A 21,790-nucleotide genomic window follows, 5' to 3' on the forward strand; every position below is an offset into this window, starting at 1 on the left:
TTTAAAAAAAAAACATTTTTTTTTTTAAAATCTTAATTCCAAGACAAAGAATTGATGCTGGTGAAGATATGACTGATTATAGCTGTTATAATAACAGGAAAGAACGTTTTTCACAGGCATTCTACAATGAATAAATAATAATATTATTATTATTGCAATAATAATAATAATTAATAATTAAAATATATTTAAAAAAATAATAATAATCTTTATTTATATAGCACTTTTTAAAACGAAGTTTACGAAGAGTTTTACAGACATTGACGAATTGGTAAAATTAAGAGAGGAAAAGAAAGAACAGTAGAAATATATGAAAACAATAATCAGGTAAATAAAAATTAAAATTTAAATAAATTAATTAAACAAATTAAAATTAAAAATAAAAATAAAATATAAATATGAATAAATCAAGAGAATAAGTACTGAGAGTAAACTGATGAAAAAGTATGATTATTATACATTATTTTATATACTATGAGCCTCTAACATAGAGTAATAGAACAGTTCGATCACTTGATTAAACTATTTTCATTGACTAAAGCTAAACTGACAGACTGCAGTCTGTGTGTTTTCGGATTCTAGACTTTACTGATGTCATTGTAAAAATCTGCTCACTCTCGCTGCACTGTGTGGAGAGCCGCCCTTGCTAACCAGTAAGTTTACCACGTCCAGGTTGTTGTGATGGACAGCTACATGCAGTGGCGTGAGCCCATTCTAGAGGAGGAAATGAATAAAGCAATAAAGCAGAAATAGAGCACAGGAAAAGACAATGCAGCTTTTACATATGTGTTTTCATAAAATCTTATCATTAATAATGTAACTCAGCTACTAATGGAACTCCATACACACTAATGATTGAGCATGAGACTGCCCATAAATGAGAAACTTCCTGTTGAAGTCATACTGAAACGTATATCGTGAATGCTGAATTAACTCTGGCTAATACAGTAGTCAGAGAATACGAATAGCTCAGAAAGCACAAAACAGCTCAAAAATTATTTAAAAAAATTTTATTAAACTTGTTCTTCCATGGCCTTCTAGATAGAAGTAAAGAGCTGCACACTAGCTACAGAAGACAAAAGCTGAGACACATAAATCTGTTTGTTTGGATTGTTGTTCATTATGTTTGTTATCCAATCGCTTAGAGTGACAGAGCCGAAAGCTGTTGTTCCTCTGCTAAAGATAGGGATCTGGTGCACAAGATGGAAATCTGAGATTAAACTGTCAAAATGTCCAAACACACACTTGATTGGGATGTTCCCATTATAGAGATCCTGCATTACAGATCAAATTAAATAGATTTTTTTTGTCCTTTCTAATGCACAATAGAAATGCAGACCTTAAGTGTTGTAGATTTGTATTAGAACACTTAAGCAATTAACTATCATTAATGATGAGATTCAGTGTGTGAATAATAATATGGATAAGTTCCTTTAGTTCCCCATACTCCTGAAAATATACACACCTTGCCTGCAGCGTTTGGGTTTGCTCCTCTCTCCAGAAGCAACTCTGCCACATCCACCTTTCCATATTTTGCTGCCATATGGAGAGGAGTAAAGCCTTTCTACAAAGATATCATAATAAAAGGTAAATTTATATATCTAATATCTTTTAAAAAAAAGATATGCTTTATTTATAGTTTTCAAGTTATGGCTTTCAAGCTAGTTGCGCCAGCTGTTATCACATAAAGTTAACTGGCAATTGATCAGATCAGTAGCCTTATGTTATTCTCAACAGACAGCAAAGGGCAAAAAGGAGCTGAAGCTTACTTTCGTCATCTTGGTCTGCTGGGCATTCATGTCAAGGAGGATCCGGGCAGTCTGTGTGTGCCCCTCCCTGGCGGCGATGTGCAGTGGAGTGTGTCCAGCCATAGTGGTAGAATTTGGATTGGCCTTGTGCTCCAGCAGGAGCTTCACTAGTTCTTTGTGGCCCATGCGGGCAGCGCAGTGCAATGGGGTCTGGTCATCCTAAAGGAAGCATGGAGTCTTTAAATCATTTGGAAGTCATATAATAAGTACATGAATGCAGGCCATGTTCTCCAGTATTAGCAGTTAGCTCCAAGTAGCGATGCTACTAACATTACTACATTTTTAAGAAGCATGGCAGGAGCTCAGCTAATTTCAAAATAATGTAGTGTTTCCATTAACAAGCGTCTTTTTCACCAAGTAGTGTAGCATTTTGTCGCTCTTCACTGCTACTGCTATCCACCTTCTACATGTGTACACCTTGTCATTTGAGCTGGTCTCTACTTTCTCTACCTCACACCTTGCATATATATATATATATATATATATATATATATATATATATATATATATATATATGTAAAATGCTATTTGCACTTCTGGCTAGTTTGGCTTTATTGGCTATGTGCTCTGCACAATGACAATAAAGTTGAATCTACTCTAATCTAATCTAAATTAGCTTCAAAACAGGAAAACATCACAGAAGCAACAAACAAACAAAAACTCAAAAATACATTTACTGTAGTCAGCTATGGCTTTTTTGTAGCTTGTGTAGCTAGGTACTTCATCAAAAGAGCACTTTGGCTATAGCTTAGCTATTTTAAATCATGAGTAGCCTGTAGCTGCAATTGCAAAGTAGATGTGTTGGGGAATCTCTTTGCAATTGCAGGCTACTCCCTCATCTAGTTCCAATATTTTTTTCTGTTTATGGGATAGAAAACAAAGTGCTCTATATTTATAACTGGTGTCAATATTATCCTGTGTATAACTGCACATTTGCAATTTACAATTATTAATAAATTTTATAACAAATGAATAATTTTATAACAACTTATGGTTTTGCTAAGTTATGTTGCTAAGTTCTAACAAAATAAAACTCTTAGGCAGCATAACTATGTGGGTGGAGGATCTCTGTACCTTGGCTTTGGCATCCACTGGAGCTGCATTTTGCAGCAGAAACTCTGCAACTTCACAGTGACCTGCTCGGGATGCCATATGCAGGGGCGTTTCCACTTTCTACAAAAAATAAACACAATTAATCTGTTTCAAAGATAAAGAAACGATTCAGGACATTTCCAACAGAACAATGTGTGTATGAGTTCAGAGTTTATTGTCAGGTTATGTGTGACCGAATCGACAGTTGTTGCAAGAGAATAAGATCTCATTAAATGCAGAAGCTTGCAATAGTCTGTGTCTGGATTGTCGTTATTTGGATTTTCTACTGGCTGCTGGACAATCAAAATGCAACACATTAATTTTCCAGGAAATATCTGCTAAAATGATTAAATGTAATGGTTTTACACTTCTATTTGTACTCTTGTTCATGTATGAGATTTTGTGACTCACCACATTTGAGGCATTTGGAGAGGCTCCTTTTTGCAGCAGGATCTTCACTATGTTCAGATGACCCATGAAGGAGGCCACATGAAGTGGGGTTAGCCCCGACTGTTTCATAAACACACACACACACACACACACACACACACATGCTAAACACACACAGGGCTAAATCTAATATCTATCAGTATCTTGAAAATGAAAGTATCAGTGCATCAATGCATTATATCATAAGGTCTCACATAATAAGAATCATATTGGGCACTCTATTACACATACACACGCACACTCATACTTAAAGGCTGATAGGCAGCCACATTCATGATTTCAAGTGTTTGAAGTCTATCCTGCCCTACTGGGTACCATATTTCCTAAACAGAAGAAGTTATAACTCTTTCATTCAAACCAAAAACACGAGACTTACGGTTCTGTCGTCTGTCCTTTTCTGCTTAATTTGTACTTTGATTGGACAATTAAAGATTTGCTAATCATATCTTCAGTTCAGCAGTTAAGAGCTGTGTGAGATACTGATGGCCAGAAGTAACTATTAACTGACTTTGAACAGATGTAAGAATCTAATTGCCAGAAAAATATCAGAAGATATTTTAATTATTTTCATTTTGACTGAAAACTTAATGCCTGGCCACCCAACTGTAGATAATTATGTTATTATAACTTTGGATAATTATATATGTTAGTGCTTTGAGCAGAAACATGTCTATCAAAATTTATTTTAATCCCATATCCAGCACTTTCCACATTATGAAAGAAAATGAGTTCCCTGACCTCATAAAACCTAAATTTAGCCCTGTGTGTACCTGTACTTTAAACAATTTGTTAATTTGTTACTGAGGAAAAGCTTTTCCCATTTCTTACCTCTGTCACAGCTTCCAAGGATGCTGAGTGTTTTAGCAGTAGGTCCATTACTCGAATGTGATTCTTCTTACAGGCTATGTGGAGAGGTGTGAAGCCATTCTACATATACCATGAAAGCATGATTAAATATGACACTGTGGCTCAACAAATTCTATCTGAAGTAATACACACACACACACACATATACACACATATACACACACACACACACACACACACACACACATATATATATATATATATATATATATATATATATATATATATATATATATATGTTGCAGTATAGGAGCTGACCAGTGCACGGGTGTTTGGCTTGGCTCCTTTGTCCAGCAGCACTTTGGCCATGCGGTGGTGCCCACAGTGTGCTGCCACATGTAGGGGTGTCAGGTGGTCTAGTGTTATATCATCAATCTCAGCGTTATACTGCAAAAGCTGTTTCACACAGTCCATGTGGTCCCCCTGAGCCGCCATGTGGATTGGGGAGAGACCATTCTGTATGTGGGGTAAAGAATAATAAATAACATGCATGAAGGTAGGCTTTGCTATTAAATTCTCTGTTTGGTTAAACCATCAGAGCTCTACTAATTGCGTTTCAGCTTGTATATATTCTTAAAAATCTTACAATATGCACTCACTGCTTACATAACAACTACATTTCCTTAAGTCATGCATGGTTCACCACATGATCATGTGAATGAAATGATGATTAAATATAAAAATCTGGGTATATTAGGTGTGAATGTTAAAACTGTAACACTATCTGTAAGTGTACTTTGGTCTTGGCTTGTATGGGGGATCCTTGGTCCAGCAGGATCTCAATTATCCTAACATGACCATTTCTGGCAGCACAGTGAAGCGGAGTTAGCTCATCCTGTATGAAAGAAAAAAAAAGAAAGAAGAAGAAGTAGAAGAAGAAGAAATTGTTTTCAATAATAAGTGACAGTTTTTAATGAGTTGCTCCTTTATTACATCTTTCTCTTTGTGTTGTATATTTGTGTATCTCTTTTGTCTATGTCTAACAGCTTTTTTAGCTTTCTAAGATAGTATTTTTTTTAGCTTTCTAAGATAGTATTCTTAGACCATGACCTATTAAGACTAAGACTACAAAGCACTTCTGCAAGTCACTCTGGATAAGATAGTCAAATACTGTAAATATAAAATGTAAATGCAATATATCAAAGCCATCTGCAATGTTTTGCATTGTTTAACAGTCATTACTTTAGTCTTGGCATCAATTGTTGCTCCACGGTCCAGTAGAAGCCTGACCATGACCACGTTCCCCCTCCTGGATGCAATGTGCAGAGGTGTAATCCCATTCTGTAAGAAAGACAGTTTAGGTAGGAGCATACTGTAAACTGTAATGCAGCAGCAAAATGAAAGCTTTAGGGATGCATTCAAGAAAGATACCTTGGGTGTGAAGTTCACGTTGGCTCCTCTGTTTATCAGCAGCTGGGCAATATTCACATTCTCATAGTGTGCTGCAATATGGAGTGGCGTGAAGCCTGTCTGCAAGGAGTCATGGGAAATGAAACCATATAAAACAGATATAGTACAATATCTTATTATACAGACAGGAACATTTTGACCCGAGAGCAGCCGTTGCCACATGACTTTGAAATTATGGCTTAGCCATGGAGATTTGCCTTTGTTTTGATTCAGGAAAAACGAGCAGCAAACTGACACTCTCTCTCTCTCTCACACACACACACACACACACACACACACACACACACAAACCTTGCTTAGTACATCAGGATTGGGGTCATTCTGCAAAAGAACAGCGGCAGTGCGGGTGTCATCGTTGCGTGCTGCTATGTGCAGCGCAGGGAGGCGAACCTTTCCCTTGGTACCATGATTGATAAGCAGGGCCACTACATTCTCGTGACCCTGCTGAAGAGCCACAGCTAATGGAGTAAAGCCGTCCTAATGGTGAGACAAAAAAGGAAGGTAACATCACTGTGTTTCATGTGGTGAGTTTTCTGTTTTCACAAACATACATTCATTCTTCCTCAATAAGAGCTTTATCCTAGTTAGGGCTGTGGTGGATCTGGAGCCTATCCTGGGCATGAGGCACAAAATACACCCTAGACACGATGTCAGTCCATCTCAGGGCTCCATACACATTCACACTCTCGTTCTCTCTTACAGGCTATTTAGAATCACCAATCCACCTACGGCCATGTTTTTAGAAGGTGGGAGCAAAGCAGAGATCCCAGAGGAAACCCACACAGACATATGGAGAACATGCAAAACTCCACACAGACAGTAACCTGAACTCAGGATCAAACTGAGAACCCTGGAGCTATAAGACTACCCTGTAAGACTACTCACTGTGTCCCCGTTCTGCCATCCATAAACATACATCTTACACCAATGAATATAAATATACCTCAGTTGGAATGCTCTGATTGGCTCCATTGTCCAAGAGGAACTTCACGACCTCTAGATGATTCTCTTGTGCTGCCATGTAGAGTGGAGTGAAGCCCTTCTGTTATAGACAAGTGCAGCCACAAATAACAGAAATGTAAAAATTAGGGAAAACATTTAGCATTTTTTGGTGTATTTCTGTGTGGTGTACTTGCCTATTAATGCTTATTAATAATCTGTAAATTATTTGATGATAATATGGTACTGGGTTTATTATACATCATCTGAGCATTAAAAGAAATTGCCTTTTACTGGACTTACTGCTATTTTTTTTTACTCTAACCTGGGACTGGGCATTGACGTTAGCTCCATAGTTAACCAGCTCTGTGACCACTTGCTCTTGTCCAGCCAATGCAGCAATGTGGAGGGCAGTGTTGCCTTTCTGCACAGGAATAGAAAAAATGTGTTCTAAAAATGACACCAAGGCATATAGCTGAACCAAGAAAAAGTGTGAGTAGTTTTTGTAGTTAAAGATTAGCAGAAGTCTCTTTACCTTTGTTGTGGTCTCCAGTACAATTCCGTTGTGCAGTAGTTCCAGCACCATTTTAACATGGCCTTCTTTTGAGGCCAAATGTAACCCATTGAGTCCATTCTGTAGAGGCAAGAAAGAACAGAGTAGACCTCACAGTGGAGGCTCCATTATGTGGTATCACAAACCCCAGAGGACCAGATCCACCAGATCCTGATGCCCTTGGTATTGTGGGGACAATTTGGTGTGGCAAATGATACTTCACTTCCAAAAAAACCATCCTATTTCCCCACTGTATATAAGGACATGAGATACTAATAAATGCCTGTGATGCTGAGAATGATGGCGATGAAAGGTGGGATGGCAGGTTGGTGGTCTCTCCGCCGGGAAGAATACAAGCCGTGTGGGATAGGTCTAACCTCACACAGCCTTCCTTCATCGACACCGGACATGTGAGGTTGGACCTTTCTCACATCGCTAATATTATCCCCCTCTGAGTCCAGAGACCACTCACCCCATCAGAAAGAAAAAAATGAAGAGACATAGAAATGAGCAAGATCAACAGAGAATGCATGGAGACATACAGAGACAAATCAGCAAAGAATCAAACAGAGGATGCTGCAGCGACTGTATCAGTTATCTATGATAGATGCTGACAATGTTTATGTTGGTCATGTTTCCCACAAACACAGGCCAAAGATCGACCCAGAGCAGCAACACGGCTGTGCACCATGCACTTTTTCATGTTAATAAAGCAGCTGTAGTAAATGCATGCCACCAGAAGGGGTCTCTTGATGCTAAGAGGTATTCCTGTAAGCCCAAAGGATTTTTTTTTTTAATCATCAATTAAATGTCTTGATTGTCTCTCCCATTCTGCAGTAATCATCAAGTAATCTATGTTTTAGTGATCTTTTTTCATTATCTTTCTGTATTGAATGGCTTCTAATGTTGTAATATTCCAAATGTCAATGTCATTGCTACACTTGGTCCTACACCTGATATTTCATTTTATTATTACAGTGTCATAGAAAGACTTCACAGTACTGTATTCTTGCTTAAAAGTACACATCTATGTCAGCTGTTGTTACAAGGCCTTGGAATATGTTTATTCTTTGATTCACGTGTCTCTGGCATGACATGCAGATTTCGCATCATTGCTGGTGCTGTACTGAGCATGTGCTGCTGCACGTTGCATGCTGCATACTAATGAAGTCTACTGTACTTTACTGTGCACAACATTATATATACACTGTGAAGCATGCAGGTTTCACTTAATCCTCTGCAAGCTTCATATACAATGAGCCTAAAACCAACTGATAATGTGACTAACAATTAATAAGCACTAGTCTGGCCACTTAGCATGACACTATGCTAATAGACAACATTAACTCACAGTTTTGTTGTTCACATTAGCATTTGTTTGAATTAGCACTTTAAACACATCCAGTTCATTTCTAGAATGCTCGAACACTCGTGTAGCTTGCTCAGAAAGTGAAAGTTTTTGTCATAGCACTACATTCGAGTGAGTGGACCATGCTGTGAACCCCACTCATGAGAATGTACTTACTAAGTGTTTGATTAATGAGCTCAGAGATTAATATAGCTCAGAGGTGCTGTATGTTTTCATCCTCACAAACACTGTTTCTAAACCCTCCAGATTTGTGCTGGCCCACCACAGAGATTTGTAGGTCATGGTAAGGCAGGAGGCGGAAGTGAAAAAAGGAACCACGGGACACATATACACACATATACACACAAACACACTCACATATGTATGGGAATATACTGTATCTATGCTCAAACACCACATATGAGCTCTTTCATTAAGCATAATATAGCTATCTCTCTCTACCACAAACACACTCACACTCATTCTGGCACTTGTTTGTGATGGTGTGTGTCTGCGCATTAATGATAAGACTCACTCTTCACAGGCTCACACCCTGTTTTTTCATCTTATCACACACACGTGTCAGGAGGCTCTCTATGGCGTATAGATGGGGAAACTCCCTATTCACCAGCTAAATACTTCTACAAGAGCTGTCACTCCACTAATATCACAGTACAGCTCATTACCTAAATGAATGATTTCAGTGTTCAGTGTGATCAAAACTGTACTTATGGCTAGATCTAACTATTATTACTCAAATGCAACCTCAAGCACTGTCACTGAAAACAAATTGCTGGTAGGAATCTTCTCAGGAGTTCAAGAACGCTTGAGACAGATAGTTAAGAGAAGTTATTATAAATTAATATAAAATGGAAATTGGAAGTTGAGTAGCTTTATGTCTCAGCAATAACAGTTATAACCATTCATATTTCCATGAATAAGCATTGATTTTTTTCTCCCGCTGCACTGCTTTTTTTTCCCCCACTGCACTGTTCCTTTAATCCTCTGACTGGATTTCAGTATTCCAGCTCAGCATTCTCTCACTGATGCAACATACTGAAATATTTAGCAGCAACTATGGAGAGAATGGAGTTCTGTGATGAGTTGTTGAATATTATAATCTGAGACAAGCATGGAAGATCAAGGTCATATAGAGAACATTCCATGCATAACAGACTGAAGCTTCAGGGAAATCATCAATGTTAAACAACAGCCATGATCCAGCAAATTTTGCTTAATGTTTTGATGGAAACTGATCTGGCACACTGAAACAGAGGTGGAGGCGACTCTCACCTGATTGGCTGTGTTGATATCGACGCCATTCTTGATGTGGTCAAGAGCCTTTTCCAGGTTACCTGAGCGGGCAGCACGTAGGAAACTGGTAGCAGCATCAGTCTGAGACAGATATATAGACATACAGAGAGGTGGGGATAATGAGAGTGAAATTATTTGTGTAACTAATCTGGTAATTAAGGGATCACATAGTGTCACGTTTCCTCTGAGATCCCAGAGACAAAAGGACTTACACGCGGACCATTTTAGGTATTCAGTGTTATGACATTTAAGACGTGGTGACTCAATACTTGACAACTAAAATTCACAGAAACCACACAACACTATAAAATAATAACTAAAATTAGAAAACAGCACTTAAGTTATGTGATCATCTCCATTTATAACATTAAGACACAGCGTACAGGGTTAAACATGAGAACGATCCACAAACACAACACAAGGTGCTTTCAGAATGACTCGAGATGCTTTTCTGAAAGACCTTGGTAAAGACACCACACAAAGAATCACATGAATTAAAGATAGAGAACAGTCAGTCAACAAACCATACCACACTTCAAAGGTCAGGGTGCTACTTACAATTATCCAGTGCTTGCCCCTGGTAGCAACGGGGTTAAAATCTGATTTGTTTATTTCATTCATTGCTTAGCTCAATTTGCATTTGGAGATGGTATAATACATTACACATTATTTACTTCAGTTTTGCAAGTGAATGTTGTAGGCTTAACCATCTTTCAATAATCATTCATTTTCACACAATAAAAAAATGATGTATGCAGCATTTCATTCTATAAACAAACAAACAAACAAACAAAGTAACAAACAAACAAACAGACAAACAAATGAGCAGTCTAAAAAAGGCAAGGACACTGGGTCCTGAGTTAGGAATTTTTTACTGTAAAGGCCTTGTCCTGAAAGGAAGCCTCCTTGAAATCAGGCTGCATTCAAAATATTCAATCAAAAGGCACACAAACATAGAATATGCACTTGTCCGTTGTTACACGATTACATCAGAGGACTGAGCAGTTTTCTTCACACATGAATCAAAACCTTTCTACAGGGCCATGTCAAACACAACTACACATACAAAATGACAAAATTACCCATGAGCCACCAGAGTGCTCTGGAGGAGAGAGGTAGCTAGAAGCCAGAGGCGTGTGTGTGTGTGTGTGTGTGTGTGTGTGGAGAGAAGGGGACTGAGAGGAGCTATTTCCAGAAGTCTGAGGCAGCAAATCTTGTGGAGAGGTTCCCTCAGACAGTGTAAGCACTGCTGGAGTGTCTGGGAAGTGAAGATTTACCATACACCCCCAGAGCAGGAAGACACACACACACACACACACAGGCTTGAAGTCTATAGATCAAAGGGTATAGATCAGGAGTGTTGCTTCACCACTCATTGATGAATTTAGAAAACAACAGGCATTGAATTCTGGTCCGTTATTTCCACATGCTCAGCAATGCCTTTCACCTTCACCTGTGAAAAACTCTATATTCTGTGTCTATATTCTGCAAATAGGACTCACTGCAAATAGGACTCACTGCAAATAGGACTCACAGAAAACACCCATATAAAGGTTCAGAGTTTGAGGTGCTTGAGAAATTATCTAAAAGAAATTTGAGCAGCAGCAGTTTTGAAGAGGTTTGAAGAGGTATTACTTTTCGGGGATTACGGATGTGTAGATGTGTCTGCCATGGTGATTCTGAAGTGTTGAGATAAAGCTGATGGCCACACACCCACAAAAACACACACTCAAACACATGCATGGCCACACAGCAAGAGCTGGCATGGTAACGCCTTAGTGACCTGCTAGGGCCCCATTTGTTACAATAGCCCTCTCTCTCTTTCTCTCTCTCTCTCTCTCTCTCTCTCTCTTTCTCACACACACACACACACACACACACACACTTTCTCTCGTTCTCTCTCACCAAATAATTTCTAGCTGCCTTTCACTGTATTTGTTGATTCTGATGCTCTTCCATAAAGCTTAAAGCATCACTTTTTTTTTTAAACTTAAGGTGTAACTGTATTTGTACTAAATGGGTTGCAGATCAATTCAAGGATGTGTTTTTTTGTTGTTGTTGTTTTTTAACTCCCAGGGGTTTCATGTTACAATGTGATTTTTAAGGGTAACACTGGATATTTACTTCAGGCTCAATTTTGGATTAAATAGATAGAAAAAGCCTGAAATAATGTCAGTCTTAAGCACAGAATATTGGTTTGAATAACATGTTTTGCTGAGGCATGATTTGAGCTCTGCTTATATGTGAAAAATGAATTTGGGTGTTTGCTTACGTCAGTGCATGAGTGTATTTGGCTGTACAAGATAAGGCACTGTAGACTGTCTTGCCCACCGCACCTAAAGCTGTGCTTATGATTCCCATAGCAAGTTCCTTACTGTGTATCCACACTCACTGCCTTTCATTTACACTGCAGCAGGAGATCTAGTTTCAAGTTCTCAAATTTATAGTCAATTATGCTACTTTACTGCTTTATCATGAACGCAAGATGTTTTCACTTGAATTACTACAACACAACAGATATCATCTGGTCTGAAATGCAGTTTTAACATGAATATTATGCCTATGAGGCATTCATTTTCATTTATGAATGATTTTAAGATAGGGTTTGCTGGTTTGCTGTCATAACTCTGTGTGTGCATTTATAATTGCCCAGCATCCTGTGAAGATAATCATGAATTTTAATCACTGTGCAGTAAAAATACAGATCCGATCAACATTCTCCTTTGCTGATATTTGTCACGTCTAAACTCAGATGATTCTGCCACGTCTCAGATGATGCTCCTACAATCTCCACCTACAGATCATGTAACGCTAAACTAATCTTTCTTATTGTCATGTTCTTTTTCCATTCCTTTTGTTCTCTCTCTCTCTCTCTCTCTCGTCTCCGTTCTCTCAGTGCACCAGTGCTGCGGCAGACAGGATGACATCACCACTAAGACAGCACACTGCAGTGTGTTTGTGTACTACAGGAGGAGTGCATGTGTCTGCTTGTGTGTATGTGCAAGGGTGTGCATGCATGCATGCTTGAAGTGTATGCGTCTCTAATTGTGTTTATGCATGTGAGATTGAATAAAAGAGAGCAGGAAAGAGAAACAGAGACAAAAAGATAGACAGATAGAGAGGGAGAGAGAGGACATATTGATCATGTATTAAACAGGTGACACTGCAAACAGTGAGAATGCACAACAAAATATGCCTTTTACAAAAGCATTAATATTTGTGATTAATAGAAACTAGTAATGATTAATAGAAACTAGCATTCTCAAAACTGACTGAGCTTTTCTAGCACTAAATTTGAGGAGTAGCAAGAAAGAAAACCAGGGATCATGACTGCAAACGCAGAAAAGTAGAGTAAAACTGAAAAAAAAACAAAAACAAATAAAGAGTACGTTTAAAAAATCCAGACGATGCCCTTCACCAAAACAGCTCTGCTCTGCTCGAGACATCTGCAACATTCAAATATAAGTGTCTTTTCTGAATTAGCCAAAACTCTGCAGCATCCCCCTCATGTATAAAGTTACAGTGGCTGGCTATTGATTCAGACTCTATCTACCTCCGTGGGCTTAAGCATAATGCTGACACGCAACTAACGATTAGCTTGCGCTGGGGAAGTGACTGCAGCAGCTTGCACTGTGGAGTACACAAAAATGTGCAATAACAGGTTTACTTTTATGGTTGTATTCATATACAAATGAACCCTAATATTTCTGATTACATCAGCTTGGGCCCAGATCAACTCTTCTGTAAGATACTTAAAAATCTCTGACATAGGATTTGAGATGCATCAGTATTTTTTTTCTGCTGACTCTGCTCCCTCCTTTTCCTGCAAGCTTCTCTCTTAGCTCACATTTCCCCACTCATTTCTTCTCCTCCCTTCCTACTGCGTGGCAGTAGAAGATTGAGTAGTTATATCACCTTTATCATTGGCAATATGTACACAGAGTGCTGCAAAATGACAAGAACAAAAAACACTATGTGCTGACTTTGAGACTGATTTCAAACTAGCCTTCAGTCTTTACACAGGCAGGCTTTATAACACTGCACAGGAAGACTTTAACAAAACCCTATTTTGTGTATTTATGGTGGGAGTGGGGTTTGAGGCAACAAAATAACTAACTAGAAATTTGCCAGTTTAATCCCAACTGCGCTATGGGAAAATCTGAACTTGTCCCAGAGGGCCTCAGGTTTGTGTCTCTACACTGAGCTCTGCCACTGTGCCTTTGTTCCTGTTCCTCTATAGCTGAGACAACAAACTTAAAAAAAAAAAAAAAGAATTCTTCTGTGAGACTGAATGAAGAAATGCTGGAATATTATGTTAAAAAGAAATTAATACAAAGAACCTTTAATACGCATCTGTCTAGATATGTGTGAAAAATGACCTTACCTTTGTCTTTATATACAGTAATTACCTGTATTCATTCCTCTCATACACTGTTCAAACCTAAAGTCTTTTTTTTACAAGCTGGTAAAAACCTTTTCAAATGGAGCTGTAAAATATATGTTCTCTAGACACAAATATTAGACCAGAATGGTCAAAAATGAAATAATAATAGTGCTCAACCTATTGAGTCAGTCCAATATTCAGAGGAAAAAAAACAACTTTTGATTTTAATCTTAGACATTTATACCTTTATACCATATACCTGATACTTGTGGTATTAAACAAAGGACTCTAAGGTTCTAAAGGATTTGCTTTTCTGTGGATTATATCAAGCAGGTTAATTCGTTTCTATCGGATACTTTTGTATCCATAGTAACCCGGAAGTATCCAAACAACAGGTTTCACTTTAACAAATGAAATGTGTGAAGAATCCACAAGGCCCACTCTGCTCTTCACCAGTGTGTGTGTACAGCAAACAGCGTCATTCTTCAGTAAGTCCTTTGTTTTTAAACCCTCATTTCCCTTTATTTCACTTCATAGAAAGATATTATAATAATAGCAAAGTACTACAGATATACATGTTCCTTATTGTTTTCACTAACATTTTCATTTTATTTTCACCATGATATGCCAAGAACAGGAAGTAATGTGCACCACAATTTGTAAATTGTGGTGCACATTACTTCCTGTTCTTGGCATATCATGGCACTTCTTTACACATTTTAAGATAAGTCCTAAATCCTGTCCTGATAAAAATTTACCTTTTGCAAAAGTGAGTTTTGACTGAAAGGTCAAATAAAAGAGAAATGGCAAGGGAGGTTACAACCAGACTGCTGCATTAAAAATGAAATAAAGAGCAGACTTAATTGAAATTAAACAAGAAAGCACAAAAGCTATTACTCACTCCCCAAATGATCTTGCTTGGCATGCCTATTCACCTGCTTCCTCTCTCCAGTTCTGTCTCTTCGTTTCTCTCTTGTCCCACGGCTGTGCTGTGATGCACTGAATATTTGGGCGCAAGGGTCTGGGTACGGGGCTGTGGGTCCACCCCAGGACACACACACATGCACTCGACTAAGCAGCACTTGTGAGAGGTGGGTGGGGTTGGGGGATGTTATGGGGCCAAAGGGTTTATCTCTAGTAGAAAGCTGTGTATATCAACACATTTTCAGCAAACCACTTGCTCTCTCGCTCTCTCGCTCTCTCTCTTACTCTCTCTCTCTCTCTCTCCGTCTCTCTCTCTGTCTCTCTCTGACTTTTTTCTCTCTGTGTTGCCAATTCCCTAATGTCTGTAACATCTACTCAGACCTACTCTATGCATTCTGACAAGCGAAGGACATACACTGAATGGCATAGAGAAAGTGTCTGTGGGAAAAAAAAGAGAAAGTAGTGGGTGTGTGCACATTTCTAGGGTTCTGCCCGATTTCACTCCGCACTTGGAGTTACAGTGAGAAAGCTCACAGCAGGGGGTTTGGGGAGGCACTTCAGCAACAGCAAGCCTGGTGACAATGGAGCAGACGTGGATAGGGAGGGTGGATGTGTGTGTGTGCGTGTGTGAGTGTGTGTAAGGGGCCCAGCCTCTTTTAATAAAAGATCCGTCACTCCTTGGTTGAAAAGGCCCCCTTGCTTTCTCTCTCCTGGCCAACGCTGGGAAAAGCACATCCCTGCCAAAGGCATGCACCCAAATAAATGTGTTTTATACAAGGAGAGATGGGGAAGAGTTGAGGATTGAGGCTCAGTGACACTAGATTGTGGGAAGAGTAAAAGTGTATTTACAGTATGAAGAAGAAGAGACGTTTCTGGAGTGCAAGGTTCAGAAGAAGTCATTAAGGTCACGAAAGGACGACAGCTATTGGGTACAGAAAAGATGGAAAGTTCCATGGTGATTTCAATCATTTCTATCGTCGAAAATACAATGTCAACTATGTTAAATTAAATTAAGTGTCATTTTTAGCTTTTGGGAGTTTTGGGGAAATTCCAATATAGAGGTAATATAGATGTCTTCTGAGCTTGAACCACTTTTACATTTTGTTTTAAATTTCATAACTGATCTGCATTCTTAATTACACTCATGAGACCTGAATGCAAAAAACTTGATAAGTGACATCATGGAGATTTTGATTGTCTATTCTGATTTTCATTTAATTAGAAATAAATTATTTTTTTAGGATTTAGAATTAATTTAATTAATTGTATTTCATTAACAGAATTTGTTAAAATAATCTCACATACATTAATCTTTCAACATATGCCTTTTTGGCTTTGGTGATTTTGTTCTGTTTCACTTTCTTCTGTAAAAAGGAAACACTGGCAAAATGGCTTTTGTGGCAAACCTGTTTAATGCAGTGTCTGATCATGGTAACCTACTCAAGCTCCCTGACCAGAAGCTCGAAAAACTGACTGCTGACACAAACATGTGTTGCAATCTCACTTCCACACTCTTTATCCCACGATCACGTCTTACAATGTTCACAACACCAGTACCTCTCCTCTCCCTGTATGTCCCCTCTTGAAATTCATTAGACTTCTCAACAGTTCAGTTTGTGCTCAGATATGCCAAGCTGAAGTTCATTCAAATACACTAACAAGTTTGCTTAACTAAGTTTACTACAAGCATGCTAAAGTATATTTGAAGAGAAGTATACGAGTGTATTTTTGATATGCTAGGCTAGATATGGAGAGAAGTACACTAGACGTCACATTAAATATTAGTTTACTTTGTAGATGTAGTAATACAGATATGAAAGATATTTGAGTATGTTAAATATAGCAAAGTTATTTGGATTTTGAAAAATATCTTGACAAACCAGTGAACATTAAACAGAAAATGTGCAAGCTTTTGACACTATCTGCATGTGATTTGGTTTGTAACACAGAGGCTATTTCAAATCTCACCTTTAAAATGATGTCCACAGAGGTTTTTATGTCATAAAAGCACATCTTCATACACGTATGCTATCAAATGCCATACTTGGCCAATCTCTCTTGCAGGCTTGTAGATGTATATAATAATTATATAAATTAATTGGATATTTTCCTAATTGTTATTTAGTCCTGCAAAGTAATGGCCAATCCAGCAGCAGCTAACTCAGCCTCTCAAACTCCAGGTGACCCTTGTTTGCAGTGCATTTAGTGCATTTGCATCAGAGCTATGCAATCTGCTACAACAGTGCTGTTAAACACTCCCGCATTCTGTCTCAACCAATAATCATTTCCAAAGCAACTTTGGATTTTTTTTTTAATTACAAGGAAATACTCAGTTTCCTGAGTATTTTAATACTATATTTGCTTTCACTTACTTAAGATTAGAAATAATTTCACCCATTGAAACTGAGTAAACCATATGTCCCAATGAATGTCTGTCAGTTTTGGGACTTTTAGTTAATAATTTTAGTAGTACACATCTTGCCTGAATTGTATCAACACTGTATAAGAGTAATAATAATACAAGATGATTAAAAATCTCAAAAACTTAAACTCAACAATGTAAAAATGTATAAATTCAACAATGTATAAGACAAAGAAAAATTATAATAAAATCCACTTTTAGAGAAAGAAAAGTTTGCTGAAAAGGAAAAATGATACAGTGGTAATCAATATAAAATAAATTCTAATTCCAAGCTAAATTAAAGCTTCATCCTCTTGTTAAACCTGGTAATAGAAGGTATCTGATTTTGTTATTACATTCATGAAACCTTGAGCCCTCTCTTTGACATGTCATCAAGGCTGTGATTACATATTTGCTTCATCTTTTATAAAGTATTGCACATTTTTCTATTTATAACACTGTTACAGAGCATCATTTCCTTGTAAGAGTTGTGAGTTGCATATAAGAGTTAAAAAGTCCTTATTAATTATTATTATTATTATTATTATTATTATTATTATTATTATTATTATGTTCAATTTGGTCGAACCAAAATATCTTGGTAATGTGAGGATGTGGTACACTCCAAAGTACTGGGTAATTAATTTGAGTATAAATATGTTAAGTACCAAGACAGTTTCAGTAGACTGTAAAAAATGTCTGACAGAAGAAAAAGACATTATAAAATACATCATAGCTAAAAAGTTATTTGGAATAACTAGCTGAAAACCAGAAACATACACTAAATGTTACAATATTAGCAAAGAATGTTCCCTTGCAATGAAGTATACTTTAATAGTGTATTTTAAGTATGTAAATAATATTGAAAGTATATTTTTCATTTCATGTACTTTCTCGAAATATACCTAAACTACACTTTTCTGTAATTTTCAAAATGTATATATTTAAAGTAATAGCTTTTAAATGATTATTCTGTATGTTGTGAGGAACTACACTTAAATAAATATATTTCTTAACATACTCAAGCATACTTAAGCAGAAGTATATTTACCTGTCACTCCAATTTCAATAAGTATTTTATTTAAAAAGTATACTTTAAAGCAATACCTTAAAGTATGCTTTAATACAACTTAGGAAGTACAATTAAGTAAATGTATTTTTGTTACATACTGAAGAACACATAAACAAAAATTTATATTTAATTGTCATTTCAAGGTAAATGTTTTAGTTCAAAATGTTTTAAAAATATTTCAGTTGTGTTTAGTACATCAAATCTCAAAAAGGTTTCAATTACTTTATTTCTCAACACACTAAAGCATACTTTAAAAAGAGTATATTTTACTGTCACATCAACTTTACGGCATTATTAAAAACAGCAAGAGAATACGTTTCAAACATTGTATGTATCCTTTATTTTACATTCAAAGTGATTATGAATGAATTCAAAGAGATTATTTTTTAACATACTTAAATAAAAATGCATATACTGTATCCATAATTGTCACATTAAGCTAAATGTTGTTTTATAAAGTCAAAGGATTATTCATGCTTTAACAAACCTGTTCTTTATAATCACTTTTTATTAAGGCTTTCTTTTACCTGTTCATTGACTCAGACTGAGTCAATTAATTTAAATAAACTTGTTTGATGGACATTCACAACTTTCTCCTTATTTATATATCAGATATAACCTAAATGTATTTAGATGTTATTACTGTGATAAATATGTGTAAATATCAATGTATGCATTTAAGTTGCAGTATAGCTCAAACTAAGTAACAAGTAAAAAAATGAGAAAAAACAAACAAACAAAAAAAAGTGTAGCAAATATGTGTATCAGTACACCCAAGAATATATTTAAAATATATTTCAAATGTAGTTTGAAAATACTGCAACATAGATTCCAATTTAGAACAGAAAAACACACTTGGACAAAATTGTGTTTAGCTGTACAGCCAGGAATATTGTTTACGATGTACTTCAAGTTCAACACCAATTGTGTCTACAAACTGCATTCTTAAATCTACTTGGATGCAAGTTGAAGGAAAGCACTCAAAGGCTTGCACTGTACTGTCAACACAAGATTTACTCACAAAACATGAATCTGCGTAAAGGAATTGTTTTCTAAAAGATGTGATACATTATTAAGAATGATCACTGTCTTTGCAATCATAAATAAGAAATAACTGAAATTAAAGCAAGCTAATTTCAAATGTATTGTCATTGCAAGAGCCACTTATTCATAATAGTTAACAACAAGAAAAGGTATGAGTAGGAGGTAATAAAACGTTTACAGTAACATTCCTATAATGTATTTGTATTTAGAGTTTTATAGGCCAGATAATTGCTTGCTTGCTCCCAGTTTACAGTAAAATTTCACTTTTCTGCTTGTGGCATAATGAATGAAATTTGTGAAAAATGAGTGACATTTAGAGATATATTTTTACTTATCACTTTGTTACTTTGTTTTTTTAGACCAAAATAAACCAATGCAGTGAGTCTTATACTGTACACTTACCTGCTTAATATTTAGAACTTGCCTGACATATCAGTGTGACTTTGTTAGAATGTCTTGATACTTACTACTTGTAAATCACAATTATTATCCAGTTCTTTGGAGATATTGTATATGTGGTAACATGGCTATGCTGATGACACACAGCTGTATATTTTACACAAACCAGATGACACATACTAGCTTTATAATGTTGAGGCATGTGTAAAGGATATTACACACTGGATGATGAATAACTTTCTCATACAGTACTTAATTCTGACAAGACAGAAGTAATTCTTCTAGGGCCACAAGCAGCTAGAAATAAGATTTCTGAATATGTAGTAACTCTGTCTTTGTAGTTTCATTGTGTGTGGCGTAAAAAAGACCATGGTATGATTATTGTTAAAAGTCTTTCATTTAAAGCTAATGTCTGTCAAACTGTACATGTACTCCTGCTGCCCAGAATGAAGCTGGCACCAGATCTTGACACACTTGTCCTTTTGGGGTTCTTCTTGTCCTCCAGACCTGCCTGATTCATCCTGATGCTCTACTTCTGCTCCTTTATCTGGAACTTTATGCACTCCTTCCTGCTCCAGTGGATAATATTATATAGATAGTGTAGACTTGCACCTCTTAACTCCTGCTGCTGTAATCATAAAGACTGCCCTGTGGTCATCCAAGATCTCTTCACAATGTCATCATACCCAATTCTATATCCTATCCATATCAACACATTTAGTGCTGTTTCCCTTTTCCCACTGTATACTGTAATGATTTATAATTGCACTATCCATGTCACTCAGAAAAGAATGGGCTCCTTTTCAAGTCTAGTTTCTCTAATGGTTTCTTCCACATGTTGTCTCAAGGAGTACCTTGCCTCTCATTTGCTCATTAGGGATTTAAATCTACAGGATTTCTGTAAAGGTGCTTTGTGAGAATGTCTACTAAGTGCTATACAAAAGAATCAAAATGAAATTCAATGAAATATCTACAACTTTGATTTTTGGATAACACTTTACATTACTGTTCAATAGCTCATCTATGGTTTGGTAGTTTGTCATGAACTGAGCAATAATTACAGTAGAGTCTTATGTATCTCCTGGAGAACTACCTACTAACTACCGATTAATTACTAATCACATCAGCTCCTCAAATAATGTTTTACCTATATTGAAGAACAATTAACTGATGCAAAGTAGTCTACTTCAACACTTCAATAACTACAATATAAATGTGTTTAGGCGGCAATGATCATCTGGAATGGTATTGTAATGTAAAGCACTTAATAGTTCATTACTTATCACAAGTTTACTAGTAGTTCTCCAGGAGATATATAAACTACCAAACCATTACTTTCTTATTACTTACTGAGTAATTAGCCAGTATTAATTAGTTGTGACTTGGGTATTAATATAGTACTACTTATTCATTCTTGCTTAGTCACCTATGACTTACTGAACATTATTGTAAAGTGTCTTCTTTGTCATAAGAAGACCTCCAGTGGCCAAACAAATTATGTAAAATTTACATACAAAGATCAAATGTATGATGTCCTCAGGTCCTCAGGATTGGAAGGATCTCTAGCAATAATGTAGGAGAAGGGAACTTTTTTTTTAATCTAACATTTAAATTATATAGGCACACAGGTAGAAATAAAGAAACAATGTGTCTGTAACTGTATTTCTTAAATTAGAAGGAATTTCATTATATCAAAATTGTGATATCAAAGTGTGAGAACTCTGCCCATCAATTTGGCTCCTACAGATCCTCAGCCACAGCAGACTCAAAATGTTTAAATCTAAT

General features: G+C 36.6%; 1 protein-coding gene across 7 annotated transcripts in view; it reads right to left on the reverse strand.

The window, feature by feature from the left end:
• ank1a (ankyrin 1, erythrocytic a) overlaps positions 1–21,790 on the reverse strand; it is a 107,605-nt gene that overhangs the window by 40,236 nt on the left and 45,579 nt on the right. For 6 of the 7 annotated variants that reach the window (XM_053229037.1, XM_053229034.1, XM_053229035.1 and 3 more), the window contains 15 exons: positions 9,761–9,862; positions 7,102–7,200; positions 6,892–6,990; positions 6,571–6,669; positions 5,919–6,104; positions 5,589–5,687; positions 5,400–5,498; positions 4,954–5,052; positions 4,476–4,673; positions 4,179–4,277; positions 3,312–3,410; positions 2,883–2,981; positions 1,770–1,967; positions 1,466–1,564; positions 616–714 (listed from right to left, as the gene is read on the reverse strand). In XM_053229037.1, coding sequence (XP_053085012.1) covers positions 616–714; positions 1,466–1,564; positions 1,770–1,967; positions 2,883–2,981; positions 3,312–3,410; positions 4,179–4,277; positions 4,476–4,673; positions 4,954–5,052; positions 5,400–5,498; positions 5,589–5,687; positions 5,919–6,104; positions 6,571–6,669; positions 6,892–6,990; positions 7,102–7,200; positions 9,761–9,862 — 1,773 coding nt within the window. Of the gene's footprint in view, positions 1–615; positions 715–1,465; positions 1,565–1,769; positions 1,968–2,882; positions 2,982–3,311; positions 3,411–4,178; positions 4,278–4,475; positions 4,674–4,953; positions 5,053–5,399; positions 5,499–5,588; positions 5,688–5,918; positions 6,105–6,570; positions 6,670–6,891; positions 6,991–7,101; positions 7,201–9,760; positions 9,863–15,066; positions 17,000–21,790 lie in introns of those variants that run through there. The other variant, XM_053229038.1, reaches the window with a different exon arrangement.

This window comes from Pangasianodon hypophthalmus, chromosome 24 (genome assembly GCF_027358585.1).
Source record: "Pangasianodon hypophthalmus isolate fPanHyp1 chromosome 24, fPanHyp1.pri, whole genome shotgun sequence".
Classification (NCBI taxonomy): Eukaryota; Metazoa; Chordata; class Actinopteri; order Siluriformes; family Pangasiidae; genus Pangasianodon; species Pangasianodon hypophthalmus.